We start from the raw sequence: 27,491 nt of genomic DNA, 5'->3' as shown, positions 1-27,491 counted from the left end.
GCAGAGGACGGGGGGGGGTGATAGATAACTGGTGCCGGGGCTGGGTGTGAACGCGCCGTCTGTACCGCACGTAGAATACTGCTATCGGCAAATGTCATCCGTCCCTCTGAGGCATTAGTGGCAGGGGCACGCGCAATCACACGCACGCACACACACACACATACACACAGACAGAACACACGCAGACACACACACACAAATAGAAACACACACACAGACAGAACACATAGACACACACACACAGACAGAAACCGGCACACACACAGACCCACGCACATAGACAAACACATAGACGCACACACACACAGACACACACACACACACACACAGAAAGAACACAGAGACACACACAGAAACAGACACACACACACACACACACACACACACACACACACACACACACACACACACACACACACACACACACACACACACACACACACACACACACACACACACACACACACACACACACACACACACGCGTTCTCACATGAGGTGAGTTTTGATCTAATCCGACACCATCTATTACAATTAACATGACATCTTTTTTTCGTTACGGTCCAGCAAACAGTCAATGACAACCCTTTGCTTATGCAAAGCAGAAACGAACATGCCACGCACGGGTGACACTGCCACTGCCTGGGCAGGACTCCAACGCTCCCTGAAAGGGGGACGCCCACCTCGTAGCTGACCCCACTGTCGGTGCCCGCGTCCCAGGGGATGAGGTCCTGGACGACCCTCTGGACCCAGCCACACTCCTTGGTGCAGAGGTCCTCGGCAGACAGGCCCACGTTCCAGTCCGGGCTGGGCCCCATCATGGTGAGGAAGGACATAAGGTGGCGCGTCCGGTCCACCGAGAACTCTGCCGACGGCGCCGCCCTCCTGCGGGACAGGAAGGGGAGGAGCTTGTTACTTGGCTTTGAGGAATACTCGATTCTGATTGGTCCGTGGCGGCGTTGAGGCGCCGTGTGTTATTTCGGGACTGCTGCTTTGTGTGAGGGATCGCTGCTATGGATGCCATGGTCCAAACCGTAGGACCGTCCAAAACATTTGTTCGGAAGCAATAAGACATTTTAAAATCAATAACAATCATTTTTTTGTTTATCTGTGTAAGTATCTGTGTAAAATGCAGGATAATTACCAGCAAGCCGGTCATTATTGCTAAATAAATCCAGACAGGGTGATGCAGGACCCCGACACAAACTTTTTGTATTCTGTAGTGGAATAATACTGGCTAACTCTGAATGATTTAATGTTATTCCACTGAGAAATACACTTGTTTACTGAGTTAGTGACCAATGAAGTACTATGAAGATTATCATGCGAACAATAATCATTCGGAGCCGATGGCTTGCTATTTTAACTAATTCAATCAAGACAATAATCTTAAATGGCTCTTTATCACTTCAGACCAACACAAATCTATCATATATACATATTTGTATAATTGTAAAATAACACAGACATTATATAACAGCAATTTTGGCATCGAAAAATGCATATTTTATATTATATGCTCCATTATAAATGGTCATTAAAAGTGTTTTTATAGAGCATTTTACTGTGCGTACGGGTGTAGACTCGATGACATCCACTCTGACATTGAACCATAGCCCCTCTGTGTTTTGGCTCATCGTTTTATGGCGCATCTCCCCAAAAATATCCCACGCCTAGAGCCCCACAACACACACACACGCACACACATACACACATGAACAGCCCTACACACACACATGCACGCACAAACACCCCTACACACAGACGCACACAGATGCCCACGCACACGCTCCGACATAATGAAACAAAAGTACTCCGAAAGCAGCCAATCGGCAGACAGCAGGCCCGTAAAGCAGGCAGCTTATTAATAGCAGCGCACTTGTCATCAAAAAGCCCTCATGTCATGCTGCTGACAAGCACCTCATCGTCTAGCTAAGTTGTTGGGCGGGATTGATGTTGCTAATCAAACAGGGATACCAAAGGAAAGCACAACACACTCGTCTTGCTATACCCAGCCCAACATTGGGAAGCAGGTAGACGTGGGGGCGAACGAGGTTATGTATGCATGTGACTGTGTGTGTGTTTGGGTGTGTGTGTGTGTGTGTTTGTATGTGTGTGTGTGTGTCTGTGTGTGTGTGCGTGTGTGTTTCTCTGTGTGAGTGTGCGTTTGTGTCTGTGTGTGTGGAGCTGTATGTGAAAGGTGTGGATCTATATGGTGTGTGAGTGTGTGTGTGTGTGTGTGTGTGTGTGTGTGCAGCATTGTGGATGTGGAGCGTGATTGTGTGTATGTATGTGCGTTTGGCTGTGTTTATGTGTGCGTTTGTGGGTGTGTGTGCATGGATTGGACCGTGTGTGAGGGGGGGATGTGATGCCTCAGTCGTTATAGGTGACATAAGGAGCCAGCACCCAGGATGACACAGGGCCACACAACAGAAAGGATATGAGCCGAGGAAGACAAACCAGAGGGCAGATAGGCAGGCTGACACACGGTTGGAGGAAAGATCCAAGAGCGAATTGAAAAAAACAAGAACGTTTATCGTTTACGCATGTCGCCCTCATCTGGCAAATAGCCTATATGTAAATGAGTTCCAGGGAGATATTTCCTCCATTCTGCCGCGTGTTAAACCAGCATCTATGGAAGATAACACCAACAAGTTCCTCAACCGTCTGTCTCTCTGTCTGTCTCTCTCTCTCTCTCTCTCTCTCTCTCTCTCTCTCTCTCTGTTGCTATCTGTCGATTTCTCTGTCTCTCTCCGTTGCTCTGTCTCTCCGTATTTCGCTGTCTGTCGGTCTGGCTGTCTCTGTCTCTGTCTCTCTCTCTCTCTTCCGTTTATGTTTTCGCTCTCTATGTCTCTGTCTCTACCTGTATCTGTCTCTACCTGTCTCTCTCTCCCTGTACCTCTCTCTCTCTATGTATATCCCTCTGTTTCTATGTATCTGTCCCTCTACCTTCCTCTCCCTCTCTCTGCATTTCTCTCTCTGTGTGACTCTTTCGCTGTATATCACTGGCTATTTTTCTCTGTCTGTCTGTCGGTTGGTCTTTCTGCCTTTCTATCACTCTGTCGCTCTTTCACACACACTCTCACACACTTTCACTCTCTCTGACAAGCTGGCCTGCTGAGTCTTACAGGCACAGAGGAACTGTTTTCCTACTATGCTCAAAGTATTTTTCCACTTTTTTCCCTTCCTTCTGTAGTTAAGTCTTCGGTGTAACAGCTCTCTGGAGGGTCATTGCTGGGGAAGACCTCTTGTAATGTGTGTGATAGAGGTTGTCACATCTCTGACTCTGCCCTGAAGGTATCAGCCTCTGCCTGGTCAGACTGCCCATCTTATTTATTTATTTTATTTTATTTATTATTTATTATTTATTTAGGCCTCGGAAGACACATTGAGGATTAAGATCCTCATTTTCAATGGTGCCGAGGGTACAACAGGAGTTAATACATTGGAAAGAAAAAAGAAAATAAATATAAAATAAATATGCATATAAAATAAATACAGTAAAATACAATGGTTGGGTCAAGAGTAACAATCATTGCAGGAGAAGGCAGGTGTACATATGATAAGACTTGTGAATTCCCTAAGTGAAATAAATGAGCATGATTTTTGGACCTCATTCCAAATGAAGGGTGCCTTAAAACAGAAGGCTGTCTTTCCCAGTTTTGTGTTGGCATGTGGCAGATGTAATGTAAGCAAGCTTTGGGAGCGTGTATTGACGGTGTTACGGTTCCAGCTTATGAGAGAGGCGAGATATGGTGGCATTAGCCCAGTGATTGTTTTATAAATTAAAATTTTCCAGTGAAAATCCCTTCTTTCAGACAGGGCTGGCCAGCCAACCTTGTTATACAAAGTGCAGTGGTGTGTGCCATAGCGGTCTCCTGTTATAAAACGTAGGGCAGAATGGTACACAGCATCCAGGGTTTTTAGGGTGCTGAGGGATGCATTGCCATAGATTACATCACCAAAATCTTCTGGCTTTTGTTTTCACCCTATTCTCTTAAGGCCATTTGATCCAGAGGACCACAATGTTAATACGCTCTTGTCCTTTATTGTGTTTGATCCCTTTGATAATTGCCAATAAAGAATCACAATCAATTCAATCAATCAACAATCCAGAAATGTGTTTTTTAATGAGGGTTCAAAAGGGCTGCTATACTTCCTTAAATAGATGTGTCATTTTCTTTTTACACCATCTCAGATTTGAATGCGTAAATCTCTGTTTTCATGTTGTTAAGTGAAAAGGTTTTAAATAGCTCCTACTGTCAACCATTTGCTATCTATTCTGAGCCCAGTCCATCTGGATTCATGTTTTAGTTTCTTCATGTCAAAAATAATAGTTGCACACATAAGTCTAGTGAGTGTAAGTCCTTCAGAGTACCAACTATAGCATGGGTATGGTATATTTCTATTTCCCATTCCAGCTGGGTCCAGATAAACAGGTCGAAGGATGTTGTTGTAGAGTTATATATTTTTATTTTTCTAGAATGAGAGCATTTGGAGCCGTACCTTGTAAAACCCACACTCAAGTGGTTTTGTGTGTGTGTGTGTGTGTGTGTGTGTGTGTGTGTGTGTGTGTGTGTGTGTGTGTGTGTGTGTGTGTGTGTGTGTGTGTGTGTGTGTGTGTGTGTGTGTGTGTGTGTGTGTGTGTGTGTGTGTGTGTAACTTCTTAAACTTACACACTTAATGGTTGCCAAGCTGGCCACTGAGCCTTCATCTTGATGACAGTAAGGACCTCATCACCCTGGTAGAGAGACATAGAAAGATAGATAGGGAGAGAGGAAATAACAATGTCATCCCACAACTCTGACATCCAACTCAAGCTTTTAAAAGCAACAAACGAATGAAGACATTCTACTCCTTTCACAGTCTGCTATTCACACACACACACACACACACACACACACACACACACACACACACACACACACACACACACACACACACACACACACACACACACACACACACACACACACACACACACACACACACACACACACACACACAAGGTTCTCCTTTATGTTCTCTAAATACAACATGTTGTTAAGCTAAACAAAGGAGAAAGCCGCTGCTTTTCAGCCATTAGCAGTAAGAGACAAATAAAACGTATTAATTAACCGTACAGGATGGTTTACAGCCGTGCTCATTGCGTATCATACATAACATTTGGCAATATGTTGGTCAATAGAAGCTGAAAAGGGCACGATACATGTAATTATGCTTGTAGCTTTTTTCTTAATTTCTTTATATTACAGAAAATTAAAGAATAGTACAATTATAGTATTGTGTATGACATGTTATGTTCGTTTGGTTCGTTCAAAATGGTATAAAACAACAAAGAACACCTGAAGCTGAAGTGGCCCGTCTCTGACATAGTAGAAGGAGCAGGCTACCCCTGCTCCCTCTACTATTATTAACATTGACGAGAGGGGAAATGACAACACTTGGTGCTAATAAACAGGAATTGCCGTGTTTCATGCCTACAACTCAGCGCTGGCTTTGCACATTTATTTAAGTACCAATATATAGCTAATATTTTACAAGGCTTCTGGTGGCAATTCTGTTGAGACCTAAAATAGCATTAGCTCAGGAACGGTACAATGTAATAACATAACATATGTTTTGGCTTTGGCTTATGAGAACATCTTTGGAAATAAAGGCTAGCCTAGCACCTTGGAGCAGAGGAAGACATTATCACTCATTACAAACTATATAAGAGGCGAAACAAGATAAGCCATATTGAATGTGACAGTCTTTTTCAGGAGCTGGCTCCCTGGGGGCCTAAACCCTTACCCTAATCCTACCAGAACCAGAACCAGGATCCAAACCCATAACCAGGACTAGAACCATATCAGAACCAGACTAAGAGGACCAAGACCATATCAGAACCAGAATGGGAACCATATTAGAACCAGAATTAGAACCATTTCAGAAACTGGACCAGAGCCATTTCAAAACATGGACTATAACCATATCAGGACCCGGACCAGAACCATATTAGAACCAGGACTAGAACCATATCAGGACATGGACCAGAATCATATTAGAACCAGGACTAGAACCATATCAGAACCCGGACCAGAAGCATATTAATACCAGGACTAGAACCATATCAGAACCCGGACCAGAAGCATATTGGAACCAGTACCAGAACCATATCAGAACCCGGATCAGAAGCATATTGGAAGCAGGACCAGAACCATATCAGAACCCGGACCAGAAGCATATTGGAAGCAGGACCAAACACAAACAAAAATGTTTCCCTATACATAACAATCACCCTTGAAATTAACCCTAACTCTCGCACCAAATTTTAACCATAAAACATAACCCAAACCCTAGAACCAAACCCAAAAACCAAACCCAGACGCTGAAACCAAACCTTAAAATAATGGCAGAATCTGTAGCTCCCTCATACGACTATGACTACAAGATGCAGATTTAAAGACCTGGCCCTGACTTTGACAGTGAAGCTGTCAAAGTTGTCATGACACAGCAAATTGCAGGTACGTGCACATTCAAATATAACAATTTCATATCCACTCACTCAGAGCGAGAAAGAGAGAGAGAATGAGAGAGATGAATGATAGAAGAGGTATAGAGGAGAGACAACAAATTGGGCAAAGTGCTATTATTTTGTTTGCGTACATCAGCTTTTTCCCATGACCAGGGAAAGCTTTTCAATCCCCTCATTCAGAGAGGAACCAAACAGTGGTGTAAAGATTAACCGGCAGATTGGAAGGATGGCATTTTGAATACAAATCGCTTCTTATTCAAATATGAGGACGAACATGGTATTATTTATTGGTTTTCAGACTGACTTATTTCCACTAAGCACATCTTCCAAGCCCATTAGGTGGTCATCAAGAGAATACAGTTTAGATAGTGTGCGCTTCTTCCCTGCCCACGGTCATCTTGGGATGAATCTTCGAGTGGCATTGAGGCTTCCTAAGAGCCAGGGAACACTAATGGCGTTTCACACCAAGGCTGTCTCTGGAACATTGGTTGGAGCTATTCATTCAGATATTGTAGACACAAACTTCTTGATCAAGCACACACACACACACACACACACACACACACACACACACACACACACACACACACACACACATGCACACAAAAGAATGGAGGCTCTTCGATCGCATCAATTCCAATGGCAAGCAATAGACAGAAAGGCGAGCATGTGTGTGTGTGTGTGTGTGTGTGTGTGTGTGTGTGTGTGTGTGTGTGTGTGTTTTCTGTGTGTGTGTAAATGCTTGCGTGTAGAAACCGCAAGGACACATAGCAATGTCCTTGTATACGGCAACCAATAAAATAACGGCCGGCCTAATCCACTGTAATAAAATCCTCACACTCATTTTCTTTGGATTTGTTGTCATCACATTCAGTAGGTGTAGCTGTGTGTGTGTCATCTCCCTCCAAGTGTGTTTTCATCTCCCTAGAATAATCAGATTCCAAGCCTCTGTATATTTACCTGTGACGGAACTAGGTGCATATACAATCCTTGAATTTTCCCGAATACAATGAAGTCATCTGTTGCACAGACACAAAGAAAAACCTTGTCATAAAAATCATAGAAAGTCACACTGTTCTGCACACATTTCAAAATCAGCTGAAGTATAGAAGGAAAATCAACCTTTGCGTTTCTCCACTGAAGAGATAGATCAAATGTACCACCATGAATAAACTACAAGTTTTTTTGTTTTTCACAAGGCTGTCATTAGGGTTAATGACCAGTGACTTAGTGATGAATTGGCTTAATGACAAAATGTACCACACATCATTAGCTTAGCATGCAATTTATACACTCACTACTTTTCGCTATCAACACAAATACATAACCCCCCTTAAATCTGTGGTTTGAACTAATGTTTCGAACCAGCATCTTAGTATCAAATAGTGAATTACGAAAGAAAAGAAAGTAATAAATAGAAGAACTTAAAGGAAAATATGTTTTACTGTGTGTGTGTGTGTGTGTGTGTGTGTGTGTGTGTGTGTGTGTGTGTGTGTGTGTGTGTGTGTGTGTGTGTGTGTGTGTGTGTGTGTGTGTGTGTGTGTGTGAGCCTCCCCCCTCCACTTCCCGGCCCCCTATAGATTACACCTATGGCCTGTGTGTCATGCCGTGGGTGTATTTCCTCTCTGACAACGGGTAATCACAGTGGGTCCCATCTAACCTTCCAGAAACCATTCCAACCTGTAGCACTTCATGCCCTTTAATAATTATAGATATATGAAATTATAATGATATCTCAAAGTCCTTAGGGGCTATTTATACATATTATTGAACAACGAAGAAAACGACAAGAAATGCGCGAATAAGTTCTATTCTGAACCGTGTGAGCTAAAGATGTGTTACGACGTCGAGCGTGAAGTACACACCTATGAAGAAGCAACGAGCAAGATAACATGACCGGATCCCTCGGATGTTCTGTGAACCTCGACAATTAATTCTTGTCATTTATCCATTGGTTTATCCCATGAGGAACAGTCACAGGAAATCTGAGATGCAATTCTATTCACTAATTACAATTACAATAAGGGCTTTTAGCAGACGCTTTTATCCAAAGCGACTTACATCGGCTAATACACACATTGACACACCGACGGCAGTCAACCATGCAAGGCGACAGCCAGCTCGTCAGGAGCAGTTAGGGTTAAGTGTCTTGCTCAGGGACGGATCAACACTCAGCTAGGAGGAGCTGGGGAACTAACAACCTTTCGGTTACAAGACAAATGCTCTACCTCCTGAACTAAGCCGACACTAACAAGGGATTCTCTCCCACAAATTTGGCAACATACACTCAGGTGTCTATAGTGTGTGTTGATATGATTAGTTACTTGCACACATTGGGCCCTATCTTGCATCCGGCGCAAGTGACTTAGTCACTGGCGCATGTGTCGTTGCTAGTTTACAACTGGCGCAGAGCGTTCTTTTCCCACCAGCGCCACTCGCCGATAAATTAGGGATTGATCATGCGCCCCAAGGGGCGGTTCGGCGGAAGGAGGAGGCGTGTTCTGGCGCAAACGCTATTTTGCCGTTGCTGAATACCATTGCGCTACTGACCAGGAAATACCTGGTTTAAAGTCAGTGGCGCGTTGTTCAGATGCTATTTTAAGGGCGGATGCATAGCCTACATGCGCATGCGATGCATACGGATTGCTTGTGCACCTCGCGCATACACTTTGCTTCTCTCATCTACCTAGCCGCACATTCTTGGTAAATTATTTGGGAAAGAACAGCTGATGCAGCGGTAATAAGTTGTACTTTTAAATCAATGCATCTGCAAACACCGTACAGCAAACACATATTTTCTTGACACAGACATCGTGTAGGCCTACATGCCCATAACTTTTAGGATTGATGAGTATTTGATCGTGAAAAACATTGTTTTACCGCGAGTGAGTGTTAAAAAGAATGAATGAATGCGGGCGCGCGTGTGTGCTCTGTTTAAACACACGCAAACTAAACACGTAACGCATAATACAATCAATGGCAATGTCTATTACCGCGGAGACACATGCATATTAGGATAGCATACAATACTGATAAGAAACAATGTTTATAATGTATTGTATCTATTCATTAAATAGATCAGTTACCGCATATCATATGTTATATTATTTACGTTTTCTTTGGCGAAATTTATTTGAGGACTCAGTATTTCTGAAGTTGTGGAAGAAAACCCCTTATTAAACCCCCCATGTGTGAATTAGGCCATATTATTTAGCAATAAACTGAGCCATTTGCAGTTTGAAATTCATGTGCATCTGTCTCATCGGAGACTGCAGACGCGCTGTCAAAATATCAACTCGTCCGATTCAAATGCGCTCATGGCTCTTAAAGGGGATGGGAGCTGGCACTCTCATTGGTTTGTTGGACGTTACGCCCAAACCACACCTACGGGTAATTAGGCTGCTTCAGACCAACCCTTTTGACACTTGCGCCGCGACGCAAGTGTCATTTATCCGCCTGTAAAATAGCGATAGCGCCGTAGAACCGCCCACAAAGCTACTTGCGCTTTGCGCTTTCCACTTGCGTTTCAGACCGTTAAAATAGGGCCCAAAGACATACACTGATAACTCCAAGTCAAGGGCTTGCCTTAGTTTAGCTTGGAATGTCGGTTAACAAGACCGTCACAAATAGGAAACATTATCACTATCAGAAAATTAAAAAGAAATCACGCATCACGGAGCAATCAAGCTTTATGAATAAATTCATTACAACGGTAGTAATTAAACAATTTCCTTGGAATACTGTCAGGGCCGTCTAAAAATGTAAAACCATTTGTCATTGTCATCATTGTCTGAGTTTTTTGGATAATTCCTCATTTTTTCTGATACAATCCTTTCATTCATTGCATGTCTATTGCAATTTGCATTCATTTGCTCAAACTTAATTTGACAGTTTGACGGATTCGAATGAACTTCTTCTGGAATGACCAAATATTGTAGAATGATAGAAGACAGATGTGCAAAGAAATCCTGCTAGTATGTTTTAATAGCAGGTTATTTGAGCAGGTTATTTTACATTTCATTTGATATTGGGTTTGAGCCATGTTTTCCACAGCCTGCAGGCATTCATGCCTAAATGCTCATTAATGACATGTATTTGACTAGGATAAAAGGATAAAAATCATCCGCTATTCGACCAAATTAGTTACGGTAATATAAAATGATTGCCTTGTTTTAACAACAGATCCTTGATCTTACCAATTTGGCGGGTAAAATAAACATTTAACGGACAGGAAAGTTCTTTTCTCATAAAAGTTCTGGAGGCTTGTGTGTACCGTTCTGTTTTAAGCAGCACACATACACAAACACCCAAACACGCACACACACACAAACACCCACACTAGCACAAGGACACCTATGAATATATTATGCATACACGCCTTACAAGTGCATCGATGCATGATTCACTCCACCGTAATGTGTATTTGATTCTGCACTTGACCCGTAACACTCTGACACTGAGGCTCTGGGGCCCGTTGTCACTGAGACCCCCCTCCCAGGGGGTCGATTATGTCCTGCCAAGGAGGAATTGGCCTGTCGCAGCCGCTCACACACTGAACACGTCAGCCGTGAAATTGGTTCAAGAGAGGCTTAAGAGTGTAGTCCGGTATAATGGCCGTCGCTGGGGTGGACATGGTTAGCAGGAGAACAATGATCCCACACTGTGTTCCGGTTAATGGAGGAAACACAGTCAGGATGGAGAGGAGGGAGGTGAAGGTGTCTACGGGGGACGGCGTCTGACACCCAGACCCGTTCAGTAAAAGTGCGATGTTATGATGCCGCGTAACCCTCAAGACGTGTCGGGAAATAAATCATCAGTTTACACATTCGTATTCGAATAAAGTGGAAAGAAAATGTGGGAAAACAAACGTGTAAACATCTGATTTATTTCTCTGCACGTCTCGGGTTTATGCTGCAGCTTTTCCCTTTTTAGTCAAACATCGCCGGCTCTGTCTTGGGTTTTTATTGGCAGTCGGCACTCTGGCTCGTTTGGGTCGAGGCTGACTTGGATCTTGTTGAGATGCTAATGGTGGAAGTCTAAATGAGTTCTCTATGTTTGTTTGCCTAATCTCTCATTAGCATAGTCGACGGACAGGAAAGGCTTTCACTCCAGTTGAGATGTTATTCGACGACACTGCAGGTGGTGAACAAAATATAGATTCTTGTTTTGTCCATGTATGAACACAGTGTACTACATAGCATATTTATGCAAATATTGCATTTATTTATTGCATTAACATATGGATAGACTTTTTTCAGTCCGTTCAATGTGTATTTTTTTATCAATTTATTAATTATTCCATGATATTTTAATGCCATAATACCATTTCCCCACTCTGCCAGCATCGTCATACCACCATTAATGTGTTTGTGACGTGATGGGATAAAAGCTTCTTCTTGTAGGGTGTAGCCAATGCAATGGTTTTCTATGAGTCACACTCTGTTCTGCTAGGCCATTAAGACTGCAGGTTTCTGACTGAAACTTATTTAGAATGAACTATTACATTCAGAATTAGAAAATTATCAAACAAGGTGTTGACGGTTCAGTACGTTTTGTTCCTGGTTCTCGTTAGTGTGGACCCAGTTCCGGTCCAATGGTGCTCATTATCCGACCTCCGACAATGAATGTCTTTCTTTTTGTCGCGTCAGATATGTGTCAAATTAGAAGCAACCACAGGAAATATCCAGGAATTGTGGAAATGTGTGTGTGTGTGTGTGTGTGTGTGTGTGTGTGTGGGAGGGGGGTTGTTTCTTGCACCTGGAACCGCAACACATGGCAATGTGGTTGCAACTGTATCAGTGTGTGTATGTACCTGTGTGTGCGTGCTAGGTTGTACTTGTGTGTGTGTGTGTGTGTGTGTGTGTGTGTGTGTGTGTGTGTGTGTATGTGCGTGTGTGCGTGTGTGCGTGCCTTGCACCTGTACCAGCAGCACACGGCAATGTGGTTCCAACTGTGTGACTTTGACTAGTCCCTGCATTAATTGGCTTTCAAATGCCATCAATGTTACAGTTTGTGTGTGTGTGTGTGTGTGTGTGTGTGTGTGTGTGTGTGTGTGTGTGTGTGTGTGTGTGTGTGTGTGTGTGTGTGTGTGTGTGTGTGTGTGTGTGTGTGTGTGTGCGCAAAAAAGTTGGAGACTTTCATTTGTTCCCATCAGGCATTGCAATTAGTGATCAGAGGAGAGACTGGTGGAGGAGGTAGGAGGAGGAGGAGGAGGAGGAGGAGGAAGAGGAGGAGGAGGGAGAAAAATTCACAGGGACACATTGTGCAGTATTTATATTTGCACTGTACGGATGAAGCTGATGACTGACTTCAGCCTTATTACTGTATGAGTCAACTGACACATATTAGTTTAGCTTATGCAGGTGTTTGTGTGTGTGTCAATTGTGCAAGTTTGGGTTTGTGTGTGTGTTTGAGAGGGTGTCTGTGTGTGTGTGTTTAAGAGTGTGCATTTGAAAGTGTGTGTGTGTGTGTGTGTGTGTGTGTGTGTGTGTGTGTGTGTGTGTGTGTGTGTGTGTGTGTGTCTTTCTGTCTGGGTGCTTGTGTGTGTCTGAGTGTGCATGTGAATTAGCATATGCTTGTGTGATTTCATGACAAATTTGCAGGTATGTGTTTGACACAGGATGCAAGACTTCTTATGAACTGCATTAATATTGCTTCTTAGTGGAAATAGGAAAAGTTGCCAGATGGAAAATGAAAATTTGTAATGAAATTACTATAACTAATTAACAGACATTTAAAATGGACTAGCTGTATGATGCGGTCCAATGGCATATTCAAATATAACGTAAACTAACATAATTCTGAAAGGAAAAGTCATTATCACTATCTTGGTATGTAGCTAGTATATTGAGTCATTTCTCTACATTGGCCAAGTAACACATCCCAGTGTCAGATAAATATGATCATCTGGCAGACGTTTTGCAATTACATCAGCAACATAAATCCGAGATTATCAAACTGTGCCAACCGGGTGTGTCAAGAAGTGATTCTCCATGATCTAAGTGATCCCTACTGAGTACTTTGAAAACAGTTATCCTCCCAAAAATAATTCCCACTAAATACCCTGTTGGGGCTGTAGGATCCAATGTTGTTAATCCTGTAACTCCTGTTCTCTCGTGAATGCACCCCAAATCCAATCTAATCTCCCTTTCCGTATTGCCTGTCTTTTTATGCTTATAATGTCAGTCTTGAAAGGCCTTTATCAGATCCACAGGATATTCCGCTTCCATTTGTGGTGGTCAGAGTGAGGAGGGCAGAAAGGGAAAGTTAAAGAAATCAAAAATGTAATTTAGTTCCAGTTTCTCTTCTTTCTATGAGGGGAATATTACTGCAGAGGGGGAAATAGGGGGATCATTTGAATTTCCTTTTCATCCTTTTGAGGAACACTGAATGGTCACTCTAAGAAGACAAAGAGCCATTAGTCAAATGTCACATGAAAATGCGGCGGTGCTGTAAAATGTATGGCTATAAAGAGGAAAATGAATGACTTCCTATAAAGAACTTTAGGATGCATTTCGACCTTTGTTTTATTGATGAATATAGAAAAGCAATAGATAATCAAGGACACGCCGCAAAACATGATTAACAATTTGGCACTAGTAGTTTTATTCCTTCGTTATTTTCTTCTTTTAATTAACTATGGAGAAGATGTCTACCGTTGACGAGATGTAGGATATAGGCTTTGGGTCTATGAGCCTCAGGAGCCCTAAACGTATGGGTTGTATTACAGTGATGCACCGTAAATCCACAGGAGACATTGTACTATACCAGTGTCTGGTAAGTAGAATGTTTAATAACGCCAGCTGTTCTTTCTATGGACTTGGTAAATAGTCAATGGTAAGTGGCCTACATTTAGAGCATGCTTTGATCTAACCACTCGAAGCACTTTACAATTATTGCCTAACATTCACCCATTCATACACACAAACACATACCGACGGCAATGTCAAGCATGCACGGCAACAGCCAGCTCACCGGGGCCAGTCTAGCCGTTAGCCTCTGTCTAGCCACCGTGCAGTGTATTTCATTTGCCACTATTCATTGGACTTTTGGCAAAGTATGCGAACATTCACAAATGACAAATCGAGATTTCTGATGCTGTCAGAATAACGTAGTGATTTTATAATTGGTGTAATCACTTATTAGCATTGCATGGCTTGGCCCTAGAATTCATCAGAAAGCTTTCCCACCCATACGCCCCTGGAAGGGTCTCTGTGATCTTCTAATCAAAGCCGCGTACTAAACTAGCTCCCAGCGACACATGTGCTTTCTCTGTCACGGTGTCGGTACTTTGGAACCTCTTCCTCAATGACCCTTTGCTCTGTATGTATCAATATATATAGATGATACCAACTTATTTACCTTATAAATAATACATGAAGTTTTCAATACTAAATAATATCCCAACACCAAACATGAATTTGTTAAACTGGAACAGCCAATATTGAAGTGCAAATGACACATTTGTTTTCATCTACAAAAACAAACCAGACTGTGTGAATAATTTCTATCTAGCCCAAGTGCATTGAAGTTTACTTTATTACGCTTGATTTACCATTTCTAATTCCCTGTTAGGAAGAAATGACATTTAAACTGCCATCATTATGTATAGGCAATAGTTAGCCAAATACTCAGTGTTAATATGGTTTCTAGTGTCTGCTTGCTCCAATGACTTCTGAAATGATTTAGCATGGATATGAGTAGGAGGCTGCTGGAGTCAGTGTGCTGCCGACAATGTGCTGATGAATGAACAATTAACTCGGTTTGGAAAAATAATCAGTGTTGAATCCGCAGCTGTTGTTGGATTCCAGAACAGCATGCTCTCATGAGGATGACAGTGAACTTTGTTTGGTTTGCTAGAAGCTATCCACCTCGTCTGGTGGAGTAGGTCGACACACAACGCATCTCAGACACTTCTGACTAAACATGTGTTTTTTGTTTCTACAAACACATGTTAAGCTATAGGATTAGTTTTGAACGTGGGCTATGTTGAGAGTGACTCGTTATCATTCCTGTTTGATTCGTAGGCTGTCAGTACACCTGTTTGCTGGTTGCTGTTGAAGCAGAACTGCCAGAACCTGCTACCATAGCAGCGGCCTTGTTCTGGATATCTGCGATCTACCAACCACACATCACTTTCTGGGTGATAATTATATTTCCCACCGAAATGAATTGCCAGTTTAGATATTCTGTTGTTGACTTCGTTAAGTATTCTGTCTGGGATGATTCATTTGCAGTTCAGATTGCAAAAAGAAAAAAAAGATAATTGTCCGGTTGTCATGATTTAGTTTGAAGCAAAAGTTATAATTGCGGAAATGACGAGTGCAATTTACCAGATGTATAGTAGTTGTACTAATCAAATAATTCAAACTTAAATAAATTAATACAAATGAAATAAAAATAATCAAACATAATTTGGCCATTAAATGGGATATAAATAAAAACGTAAAAAACTGAAAACAATTCCGGCTACTTGTTGAGTTGAATGAATAGGACTGCATGTGTTTCGCCTTTGTGCTGCTTTAACAAGAAACCGAGCAACAAGAATTATAAATCTTGGAATCGCCATATTTTGCATTTATGAATATGGTTGCTGTTTTACACCTTTTTAATTTTCAGTTGTTATTTGATCGAGTACTGTAACAGTTAGTTCAATGTCCTCCTATCAATCACATACCGTTTATTTCCCTAAAAATGAAGTTGCTGTATGCATAATAAAGAATCCATCATGTAGAAGAAAACTGTGCTGCAACAATGTAATCACGTGACGTCATTATTTGGGCAAACATGGAACGTCTAAAATAAGAGCACCACAATACTCTTATGAAAAAAATGGCATGTGTTGCTGCTAAGATATCCTTGCAACTACATGTGCTAAGATAATTACTGCAAAGCGATAAGTGTAAATGTCTTATCAGACGTCAGCTGAAATGGGGCAGTGTGCTGGTTGTGTATGATAAATGATTTAATATTGTTATAATATACACACTATACACACAGTTTTTAAATTATTAAATGAACAACAGTGTGTCTTACTACATTATCCGTGATTCAACAGGCCCAGATGGAAAACCCTGTAGCAGCTTGGTATGTTGAATCACATTGGACAGCTCATGGATATGGCATTTAGTAATGTGTCTTATACAGTTCTGGTTAAATAATAATCATTATGTCTCTGTGTAGCCTGAGGCTAGTTCGCAACCTCCCTTCACTTCCATGTATGAGCAGCCAGCAACAGCTAGACGCATAGGCCCAGTATGCTAATTGGTCATGCTAATCATATCATTACCATCCAGTAGCATTCTTCACTACAACCATTTGTTTTTTACTATTATAATGTGGAGGAAAAAATGTATGTGGGTTGCATGATACCCTTGATTTTGCATTATTTTTTGGTTTATTAAGCATGTGGGAAAAAGGGTAAACTTTTAGGCAGCAATGGCTAGTGCTTACAGTAACCTTCGATTACTCTCATAGTACCGGTAGCAGTCCAAGTTGTAAACTAAAGTGCTCAATGTTGGCATCCTGTAAACGATTCCAAATGCGATAGGCAACTCCCTGAAAAGCCTCTGTCATGAGAAATTTAGAGTTGTTTTAGGTCTTTAGGGCAAAAGCCCACGTTGTACGGCTTGTCCACGGATATGTTTACCTGGAAGCTCTAAACATAGCAGTACACAGCAATCTCTGGTCTGCCTTTCTCAGCATATACGTCCAAACCGTTAACATACACCCTTATTTATTTCATAACTTTATTCCAGAGTTATATATAATGCCAGCGGGACATGATCAAACTCTGATTGGTGCATAGAGTGAATCGCTAACACACAACTTTCAGGTATTTATCCTGAGCAGGGCTGCACAGCTCAGAGACCTGCTGGCATAACATGATGCACTTCTTATGTCCCGCAAATCTCTTAGCAACCAGGACATGCACATCTCACAGGCGAGAGGAGAGGCCGGGAATGACAAAAGAATCATCCATGCTAACAGCAGATGAGTCTGTAAGGGCACTCTATCTCTCTAGGAGAGAGGGAGAGAGGGAGAGAGAGAGAGAGAGAGATAGACAGAGAGAGAGAGAGATAGACAGAGAGAGAGAGAGAGAGAGAGAGAGAGAGAGAGAGAGAGAGAGAGAGAGAGAGAGAGAGAGAGACAGAGACAGAGACAGAGACAGAGACAGAGACAGAGAGAGAGAGAGAGGAAGATAATGAGAGATAGTGAGAGATGAGGGGGGGGGGGGGTGGTTGTGAATTGATTTGCTGACTCCTGAATGTCCTCAGTGGCAATCTCTAAAACCTTGTAGCACACACACACACAGCCTAGCAGCCCCCTGCAATGCCCAGGCACCCTCATTCATCAAGAAGGCCCCAGTCATCGTCTATGGGCGTATCTCTGGCAGACCCGGGCCCAGGGTAGCGGGTATTATTAGAGATGAATTGAGGTAACTGCCTTTGATGACCCAGTTGAAGCTATCTAACCCTCTCTTTCCCTCTCTCTCTCCAGGCGGCTCAGCTTCATCTCCCCCTCCCCCTGTTACTTCCCTGTTCTTTGTTCTTTAAGGAGGTCAGTGTTCGTTAAGGCTGTGAGCACAAGCCACTGAAGGCCAGTGTGAGGAGGAGCTGGGAAACCATACAACTGCAGGTAAAGCGATCCCTCTTCCACCAACTTAGGCTGGGGGCCCTCACGAATGTAGGCATGGGAGCGCACTGCTTTCCGTAACAATCGTCCATTCAAATTGATCCCTTCCTTTTGTAAAGTTCAGAAGCAAAATCGAATGAAACGTATCTATGCTGAATGGATTGACACATCAAGTCAATCTGAAAATCTGAAGTGACATGATTGACCCCCCAACAAAAATAAAAGGAAAAATTAACGAAAAATAATCTATGCCAAAGAAAATGGAATGGAGAAGGATAATGTCATTTTTTACATTTTAAAACATAAGTGTGGCTGTTGTTCAGTCTGCTTCTGCCGACTGAAGAACCAGCGGGGAACTCAATTAGCAATGTACCATCTGCTCTGACAGGAAATGTAAAGATATATCAAATTATATTCATGAATAAACAATTAGCATTAGAGTGCACTCGATGTTAAACAGCATTTCTGAAAACCATAATCGTAACCATTCACCATCTGAAAAAGCTATTGCAGTAAGAAAACCACACAAAACCTCTGAAATACTACTTGGATATCCCAGGTTTCAACTACCTCACAAAGAAACACGAATCAACCAACTATAGTACAATGTGCAACGTCAACAGCTGTACATTATGAATTTATTCATTGAGCAGATACCTTAATGCACATGTCTCTTTGAATTCAGGTTCACATCATCCAGGAGCAGGGATTGACCTCTTGCTCAAGGGTGCCTAGAGGTGGCATATGGACGTTGGGGTTCAAACCCAATACCTTTTGTGAATTGAACACCCAAATACCCCGACACTATCCTATCCCTTATTCGTTATAGTCAGGCAGATCTCATCAGCCTATGAAAAGAATATTAAACTTAAAGGTGAATAGTTTATAGGTATGCATATGAAGGGGTGAGCCCATGGCCTGTCAGTCTGCAAAAGGCAGATTGGTCCACTACCAGTCAAATGAAATGGAGATTACAGTGAATGGGAGGAGGACTCAGAGCCAAGGTCTCATTTACATAAGGAAAATATAGCAGGTAGAGCCGTTACTGAGGACAGATTCAGCGAGCCCACCTCATGCATAAAACATTACAACGCTTTATGGTGCAGGTTATTATATTTAGTGGACCTTGATCTCATGAAGACTGTAAAAAAAGAGAAGAGAAACGAGGGGAAGTGCGTCTCGTCTCTGCATTCTAATTCTGGAAAGTGCTATAATAGTCGTTCAGTGCTTCCTAGTTCCATTTGAATCCAATCCTGAGAAGAAAAGGAAAGCCCCTTCCTAAAGGTGTACGTTTGAACCGTCCATTCATGAGCTACAGCTGACATCACATCATCAACAAATGTCGTGGTGCTGCTACCATGTCTATCTACAAGGACGGTGTGTCATAATCCTCTTTGTTGATTCATCCTTACTAAATTGATGTGTAAGCAGATTAGGCCACTTTGATATTTGATCAAATTTAGTATGCTGAAGAAATATTTAAGGAGCTTGATGTTGAGTGGATATGGCTTTTGTGATGACAACTTATTTGAAGTATAAATTAATATTGTACAAAAAAGTTACCGCATGCATTTTTGGGAAATTTAATAAAGTGTAAATGTGTATTACTTATTTATGGACAATTTCAGCAAGCGATTAAAAACAACAACCAAGAAGTAATGCAAATATAGATACTTTATTTTGATTACAGCACACCACAGATGGAAAGGAATGGATGTTTTCAGTACTCATTATAAACAACATCCACAGAAATGTGTTATGCTATCACAATTCTGTAATGAATGTAGGTATGTATTCTGTGTGTAAGAATGTAGGCATTTAAAATCAGTGGTCGCTCAGTGAATATCCCGAACTACAGTGTTTATAAAGAGTTGACCTGGCACTCCTTTGCCTGCCAACTTTACGGAGGTCTATTTATACAACTATGCATAACTATTTCTAACTTTATGTCTGTAGGTCTGAAGTTGTCTGAGATTCTAGAAAAGTTTATATGCGATACCGGGGATCACCGAAGCACCAACACCACCGCCAAGCACACAAGTCATTAGAAGCATACTGTGATATTTAAAGAACGTCAGACTAAACAGGCGCACGCACACACACACACACACACACACACACACACACACACACACACACACACACACACACACACACACACACACACACACACACACACACACACACACACACACACACACACACACACACACACACAATACAGCAGCAGAACTCTAAATCTGTGGCCTCTGGCAGTACTGTCAATATATTCCCTTCATAATAACAGACAATCTCGGAGCACAGGACAGGGCTGGGAATAAATCCGCTCTCTCCCTCTGGCACACAAAACAGAATCGTCAGGAGGTCCCCACAAAACAAACTAAACAATTATCTTCTTTTCTCCAAGCAATTATCCTTTCAGTTTTACAACAGCACTGGTGGAAGACTATCTATTCTGCACGAGGATGTTTTACCGGGGCCTCAGCAAATTATGGCAAGGGGAAGGTGACACGTGTCTGGCATCGCTCCTGTGGTAAAGACTCGCCTGACTGTTTGCTGAACACACCCGCTAATCTATGGTTTGGCGGGGAACTGCCATCGTTTGGCGAGGTCGACTGCAGCACTGGGGTCAGAGCCACGCCCTTTGGGTGGCCCCTCTGTACTTAATTGCTAGCCCAGTGTGGTCAAACCAACCGCAGCATCCAGTAAGCACCAGCAGTCCCGAATGACAGAGGGGTCTAAGGCAGCTGCAGAGAAAGTAGGACAGGGGAAATGGACATTTGCATTCAAATTCAATGCAAGGAAATTATGCTCAAAGAAACAATTGAAGCCCACTAGAAAGGAGGACCTCTTATGGTATACATCTGGCTTCTCTGCTCCTGACGTATCTTGAAACTGTGTGCATCAGACACATGCCAAGCATGTTAGAGGATCACCACTCCATGTATGTCAGCTCTCACTAGGTTTTGGATAATCTTTCAATTGTGTCTTGGTCTCCTGAAATTAAAATGAATCCTTCCTAGACAAAGACTGCCTGACAAATGTATGTTCTTTGATTATGAGTGTCGTGTCTCTTTCCGTATACAGCCCACTTCAATCAACAACACCCTCTCCACATCCATTAATATTGAAACACAGTCTTCTGCGAACAAATATTCACCATGGCCTCGTTTAGTGTTTAATGGCGAGGGACCCGGGAGTGCGCAGCCGTGTCACTCTCTTTGCGAACGCAGCTATGAGAGGGTTGAACTGCCAAGCACTCAAAAACCCACTATGAGTCCGCCGCCTCATTTGAACTACAACCCCGCGTAATGAGCCCCTCATCAACCGCTCTCAGTAACTCAACCATCTGCACTGCGTTCGCAACAGACCTGCTTTGCAGTGCTGTGTGTGGTTCTAAAAAATGTTTTGTCCATTACCTCTTCAATGGCGGCAATAGACTCATTGAACGAAGGGGTGTTATTATGGGTGCCCTTGACATTTCTCTGAGGTGGGATGAACACTTGATGTTCATTGTTACAAACATATTGGCACGTTACCAAACTAAAGGGCCACTGTGTTCCAAAAACCCCACCACCATACCCTGCGATCATCTATCAATGCATGTATAATAAATGATCTAGAGTTCATCGAGGCCAAGAAAGCAAGATAATTGGTGTTCTTTCTCTTTTTGTTATTCTGCAAGGTTCTTTGTGGTCATCAGCAGTGGCATGTATGTAGTCAGCGATCTGCAGCCCAGCTGTGGGGCTCAACGTAATGGTGTGTTTCTGTTTGCACCCGACCAGTAATGGAAACACCCCACACTGGTCTGAGGAAATGGGATATTTCATAATCCATCTGAGGCATTGGACTCAGGTCTGTGGTCTACGGAGAGCCTCATTAAACTTCTCATTAGGGACACACTGAGTGTCGGTAAGGGTCGACCGAGTATACAAATCACCTCCGACAAAAATAACCGCTATGAACCTAAAGCCTGCATCCCTGTGTCCGCCGACAAATCCTCCCCTTAGAAATTGCGATGGCAATTCAACGGTTAAAAATCAACAGAAAAACATTCAAGTGGTGCATTATAAAAAATGCCGCAAAAAGGTTTGAGGGGCAGAATTGGTGAGACCATAGCTCTAATGGATATTTATAGCAAACCAGTGACCCATTTAATACCAGGTTAGCCTGGCAGGGTACCTATCATTTTAGCTTGGGCCGGACCAACCAGCTCTGGAACCCACAGAGACCAACCCGGCACCAGCTGGGGAGGTGGAAAGGTCAGATGAAACCCACACCAAGAGGTTCCTGAATGTATTCATCCTTTGCAGACGCGTCTGTAGCTGAGAGCGAGAGGAAAATATATCACAGCGAGGACGGGTGCTTCTCAAGAGTTGATAACATTGACTGGTAATCTCTGATCAAGCAGTCCAATGCTATAGCATATGTCTGGGCGGAGATAGCACAGAGCCTTGGCCAGAAACCAGGCCTGCTAGGTGCGAAGTTAGGCCGTGTTTCTGCCTCATTTTGGAGATATTCTACATCGAAAAATCCTTAATTCAGCGAGTGGATGAGGCTTTCAGTCTGATGGCTAATCAGCAATCAGACTTTAAATATTAATCTAAAGTCTGATTTGTGACACTAGTAATGAGGTAAGTGAACACCCCGATCCTGACCCCCAATACTCGGAAGGGACACAGGTGAGAACTCTCTTGTCACCAACTGGAGACCAAGGATTGGCTGGATAGGGACACAAAGAGACCTCTGGTTTGATAGGAGGCAACCTATCTGAGCACCCTGACTGAGGACCGTTCTATGTTGGGGTTAGGGAGTGCAAGCCAAGGGTGGCCCAGGACCAGCAGAACCTCACAAAGCAAAGAGGTGCAGCTAGATGGATATGGATGGATAAAGTTCGAGATTCACAAGCACTCAGATGTGAGGGACTGTTGAACTATTGAACCCTGTTGGAAATTGATGGGCGGACCATCGCTGGCGGTGAGGTGAAGAGTTTGAGGCAATATTCTCCCGAAGTCCCTCTCTCCCTTGAGGACAAGTGTGCAATCTGAAATCCGGGTACGGTCGAGAAAAGGATTACATGATACGCGCTAACGTGACAGTTTCTCCCCGACTACTGCTAAAAGTATTCCCCAGAAGTTTGGGACAGGAAGCAGAAAAGTGTCCGGGTTGACAGCACTAAACTCAACATTTTTCTCTGGCTCCGTGCTGTCTTCTTGTGGAGCGAGGCAGGTTCCCACCCAGCTGCATGGGCTTTTTTCTGAGACAGAGTGGGAGAACTGGAGAGTACTGGTGGAGTGATTCCAAAGTAATGAGAATAATAGCAGTGGGAGATCTCAGGGGCACTAAGAGGTGTTCTGGTGTCAGGGTGTTGCAGGTAGAATGGCTAAAGGCACAGACTGGTTCACAGAGGGGATGGTTCACAGAGGATCGAACCAGAACATTGATTTAAATCATTCACCTAGGAAACTCATTACAAACTTTGGTTTTGTGTTTTTCTTTCCGGAACCAACACACTCTCAGAGCTGTGGGTTTACTAGTGTCTCTGCTCAAATCAGAACTCTCAAAGCCTGCGGATGAATAAACATTGATTGATGTGTTGATGTTTTTATGAATGATAAGTATAGCATGCTGGGAATGTAAGGTACAAGGGGCCTGAGAACACTGGAGAGAATTTACCGTTTTGTGGACAATTTATGATCCGCAGAGTAGATTTGAATCAGAAGGCTTTTCCCCAAAACTATCAGTCTGTTAACATAGTACCTTGTGTGTAACACATGGCAGAGTATTCTTTCTGGATGGGATGACTGTGATCACTGGTGTGGGTGAGAGTCTCCAACTCAATGGATCATAATTAGGAAATATATATTATTTTTCTCGTTTAGAAAGAAAGTATAATAAGGGAGCTACCTGCCCTTGGCGAACTTTACGAAATCAATACATGAGGAACATTGTACAGCAGTAATATGTCCTGTACGGAATTACAATAACTTTGAATTTAGGAAACGTTACAGAAAAATAAATGGATAATTCTGGGACATGCCCCAGAGACAGCAGATCTGCGGAACTTGATCACAAAGGGCAAAAACATGTCAGTCAAAACTGAAAACTATTCCTGTGAATTCTGAAGTTATTATCTGAATCTTTCAATGCCAATACCAAGGTGTTGTTGTTAGGAGCAGAGAGGCCATTGTGTCATGTTTCCCACACAAGACATCTGACGAGTGTCGAAACAAGACAGATGGCAAGTCACATCTTTGTCCCTGCCCTGTAAGGGTGACAGTCTCTGGAAATGAAGCCATCATGTTCTGTATTGGCTATGTGTGTGTGTGTGTGTGTGTGTGTGTGTGTGTGTGTGTGTGTGTGTGTGTGTGTGTGTGTGTGTGTGTGTGTGTGTGTGTGTGTGTATTCAACTGTGTTTGTACATTTGGTTGTGTACATGTATAATTGTGCAGAAATGTGTGTGCATGTGGGTGTTGGTACTTTCAAGTGTGTGTGTACAGGCCGATTTGTGCATGTGTGTGGTTGTGCTGAAGTCTGTGTGTGTGTGTATTTGTGTGTGCATGTTCTCGCGTGTTTATTTGCATGTGTGTATGTGTGTGTGTGACTGTGATTGTGTGTGTGCGTGCATGTGTGCGAGTGCGTTTGTGTGTCAGAGCTTGCTTGTGGTCGGCATGCTTGCTTGGTTCGGCAAATGAAACTTTGTATAACCAGTGCGATCAGTGCACCTCTTGGCTGGAATGGAGGCTGGTCATGAATATCAATTCAGCATTCATCGCTCGTTCTTCCCCCTGACGGCCCACCTGACACAAAAGCGAATCAATTTTCTGTTTGTGTCAGCATTTACCAAAGGAGTGCTCCACTGCTCAAAGGAGATAGGCAGCTGCACCCACTGGCTCACTTACCTCCAAGGGCACAAAAGACAACAAAAGACTTGTGCGTGTGTGTTGTACAGTGCAACTTCCATGCAGGGATGTCATTTATGAAGATTAATTTGGTCTACAACTTAAACAATGATGACAAACAGATCGATCAAGAGAATGAATGCACTTTTGAGGCTAATGGAAATTGAATTGGATCTCATGTAAGTGGACGTACAGCTCGGCTATTTAGGGATCCTTAGGTCAGGTAGTGAGATTAGTCTGCTCAAGTTTGTATGGAAACGCACGGACAGACACATAAGCTGCTCACAGGATATCCAGTGGATGTGCGTCGATGCAGCGACAACACAATGGGCCATTTGAGCCCATATTGATCGGGTCTAGTCTAGGATGATTATCATGGGCTCAGGTGTGATTCTTTGTCATTACACAACGAGTGCTCCCAAAATAGCCATAAATACAACGTCTTGGATAGCACCCCACCATCACCACCCTACTGCACCACCTGCTCTGAGAGTTCTGGAAAATGGGGAGAATTTAAGAAAGTCTTCAAAAAGAAAAAAGAAAGCAGAGGACCCGTATTGAACAACAGGTAAGCGGGCTAAAGTGATGTGACCAAAACCACTTTGCATTCCCCCCCTACGTTTAACCACTGGAGACCTGCTGGAAAAATGACAAGCTCTTTCAAATTCAGAGCACAGAGATTTCAAATGCCTCGCCCATGTGGGGAGCCAGACATAACACAGATAAAAAGAGCAAGCTGTCCCAAGAGCCAACACTATTTTTGTACAGCTTATTTTCCATTTACTCAATCTGTGTGTTTATTCTCTGCACACCGCATGTGCATCGAACAGCCTTCTAAAGTGCCTTTGGTCGTAGGTTTGTCCTTACCTTCTGTCGTATCTCCTCCTCCATCTTCACTGGGGAGCCCAGCTCTGCCACCTGCTTCACCCCGTCACTGGAGTAGCCGCCGTACTCCCACAGCACGTAGTTCTTGGAATGGGACGCCCCGATGATGGCAGACCAGTGGTTCGCTCGACCTGGGTGGATGAACACATTAGGAACGCTTCAATGATCGGTTTGACTTTCAGATGCACCCAAAGAATCACGGTAACAGGAAGTAGATCAAGTCGATGGGAGATGTTCGGGTCTCCAAATGGATGACAGCGAAGGTCCGATGGAACTACCTAATAATAATAACTAATAAGACATTTCACCTTATATAGTCAGGAAAATCCCACAGGCCACAGGCTCTTAAAGTGTTAGCAACGACTCAACTCAGGCTTACACCGGCTGTGTGGTGCACCTATTGATTGTATTCCACATGGTGCACTTCTCTCTCAGCAGGTACAAAAGCCTGGAAGTATCAGCTTGTGTTTCCACCTCCAGCAGGACAATTACCTTTAGAGCAACTCACTTTCCGACGCTCCCCAAAGCCCGAGAGGTAGCAAGGTTTCTTCTTTATTAGATTGTTCACATTATTCTCTCTCGCATCCTCTTTGAGGTGTTGTTATTGTCCCAAGTATCCTCAGCCTGTTATGATTCATAAAGCCCATTCCTGACCGGACCTAAAATCACAAATGCATTATACCTTTCAAACCATGCTGCTGCTTTATTTATTGTGTGCATAAGTGCATATTTATTGAAAATACCCCTGTGCACATAACACGTTAAAAGGGGAAAAAGCCTGCAAAAATGTAAGTACAAATTGTATGGCCATGCTCTTCAAGGTATTTCACTAAGTATACTGTTAGTGCACACATATTTCCCATTTTTTCTATTTGCACCACACCCTATCTGCTTATCTTTATCTCTCTCTGTCATCCTGTCACCCTTTCATCCCAAACTCTGTATGGTGTTACGAGCCATGCCATTTTCTCCCTCTAAACGATTTGCCTTTCTCCAAAAGAAACAACACCCTCCCTCGGTCTCTTTAGACAAAACTAGAGAGGGCAGCCCCCCTTCTCAATCAGCTTTAACAAAAGAAGCTTATTGAAGGCAGTACCGTGAAATAAGGAAATAAACCCAAGGTTATGATTATGGTTTTCTAGAATGGAGAAGTCCTAATGGCCTGCTTTGTGGTGACCTCCTGGCCCTACGATGTGTGTCAGCGCAGCTGCGGCCCGCCCTGTCCCTCTCACTGGAAGGACATGCTATAAAAATAGAGGGGGGACATGTGACTCGCTTGGATATTTCCAGCTCCATAGGAAACGATTATCACTCTTTTTTATAACACACCTGCTACCCGCCCACCCCCATGCCTTTGAGTCTCTCGATTGATGTTGCCGAGCAGAATTCGTATTGGTATTTGTTTCCACCGCCAATCTTTATTGCTAACGGGAAATAACAACAGATTAGCATCGTCCAATACCGCACAGTGATACATAGAGAACATGTGCAACCCTAGCCTTCCTTTTCCTTATCGTGTCCCTTCCTGTACCGTTAAACATTCCCATCATATT

At 43.0% G+C, this 27,491-nt stretch overlaps 1 protein-coding gene across 1 annotated transcript in view; it reads right to left on the bottom strand.

Moving 5' to 3' along the window:
* Window positions 1–27,491, bottom strand: part of spon1a (spondin 1a) — a 50,958-nt gene that overhangs the window by 10,437 nt on the left and 13,030 nt on the right. The window contains exons 6-8 of the mRNA XM_060071457.1: window positions 25,921–26,069; window positions 4,677–4,741; window positions 684–885 (exon numbers count right to left, since the gene is read on the bottom strand). Of these exons, the coding sequence (XP_059927440.1) occupies window positions 684–885; window positions 4,677–4,741; window positions 25,921–26,069 (416 nt within the window). The remainder of the gene's footprint in view (window positions 1–683; window positions 886–4,676; window positions 4,742–25,920; window positions 26,070–27,491) is intronic.

Source organism: Gadus macrocephalus, chromosome 14 (genome assembly GCF_031168955.1).
Source record: "Gadus macrocephalus chromosome 14, ASM3116895v1".
NCBI classification, from domain to species: domain Eukaryota; kingdom Metazoa; phylum Chordata; class Actinopteri; order Gadiformes; family Gadidae; genus Gadus; species Gadus macrocephalus.
Note: the sequence above shows the minus strand (reverse complement) of the source record. Positions and strands in the feature narration are given on the sequence as shown.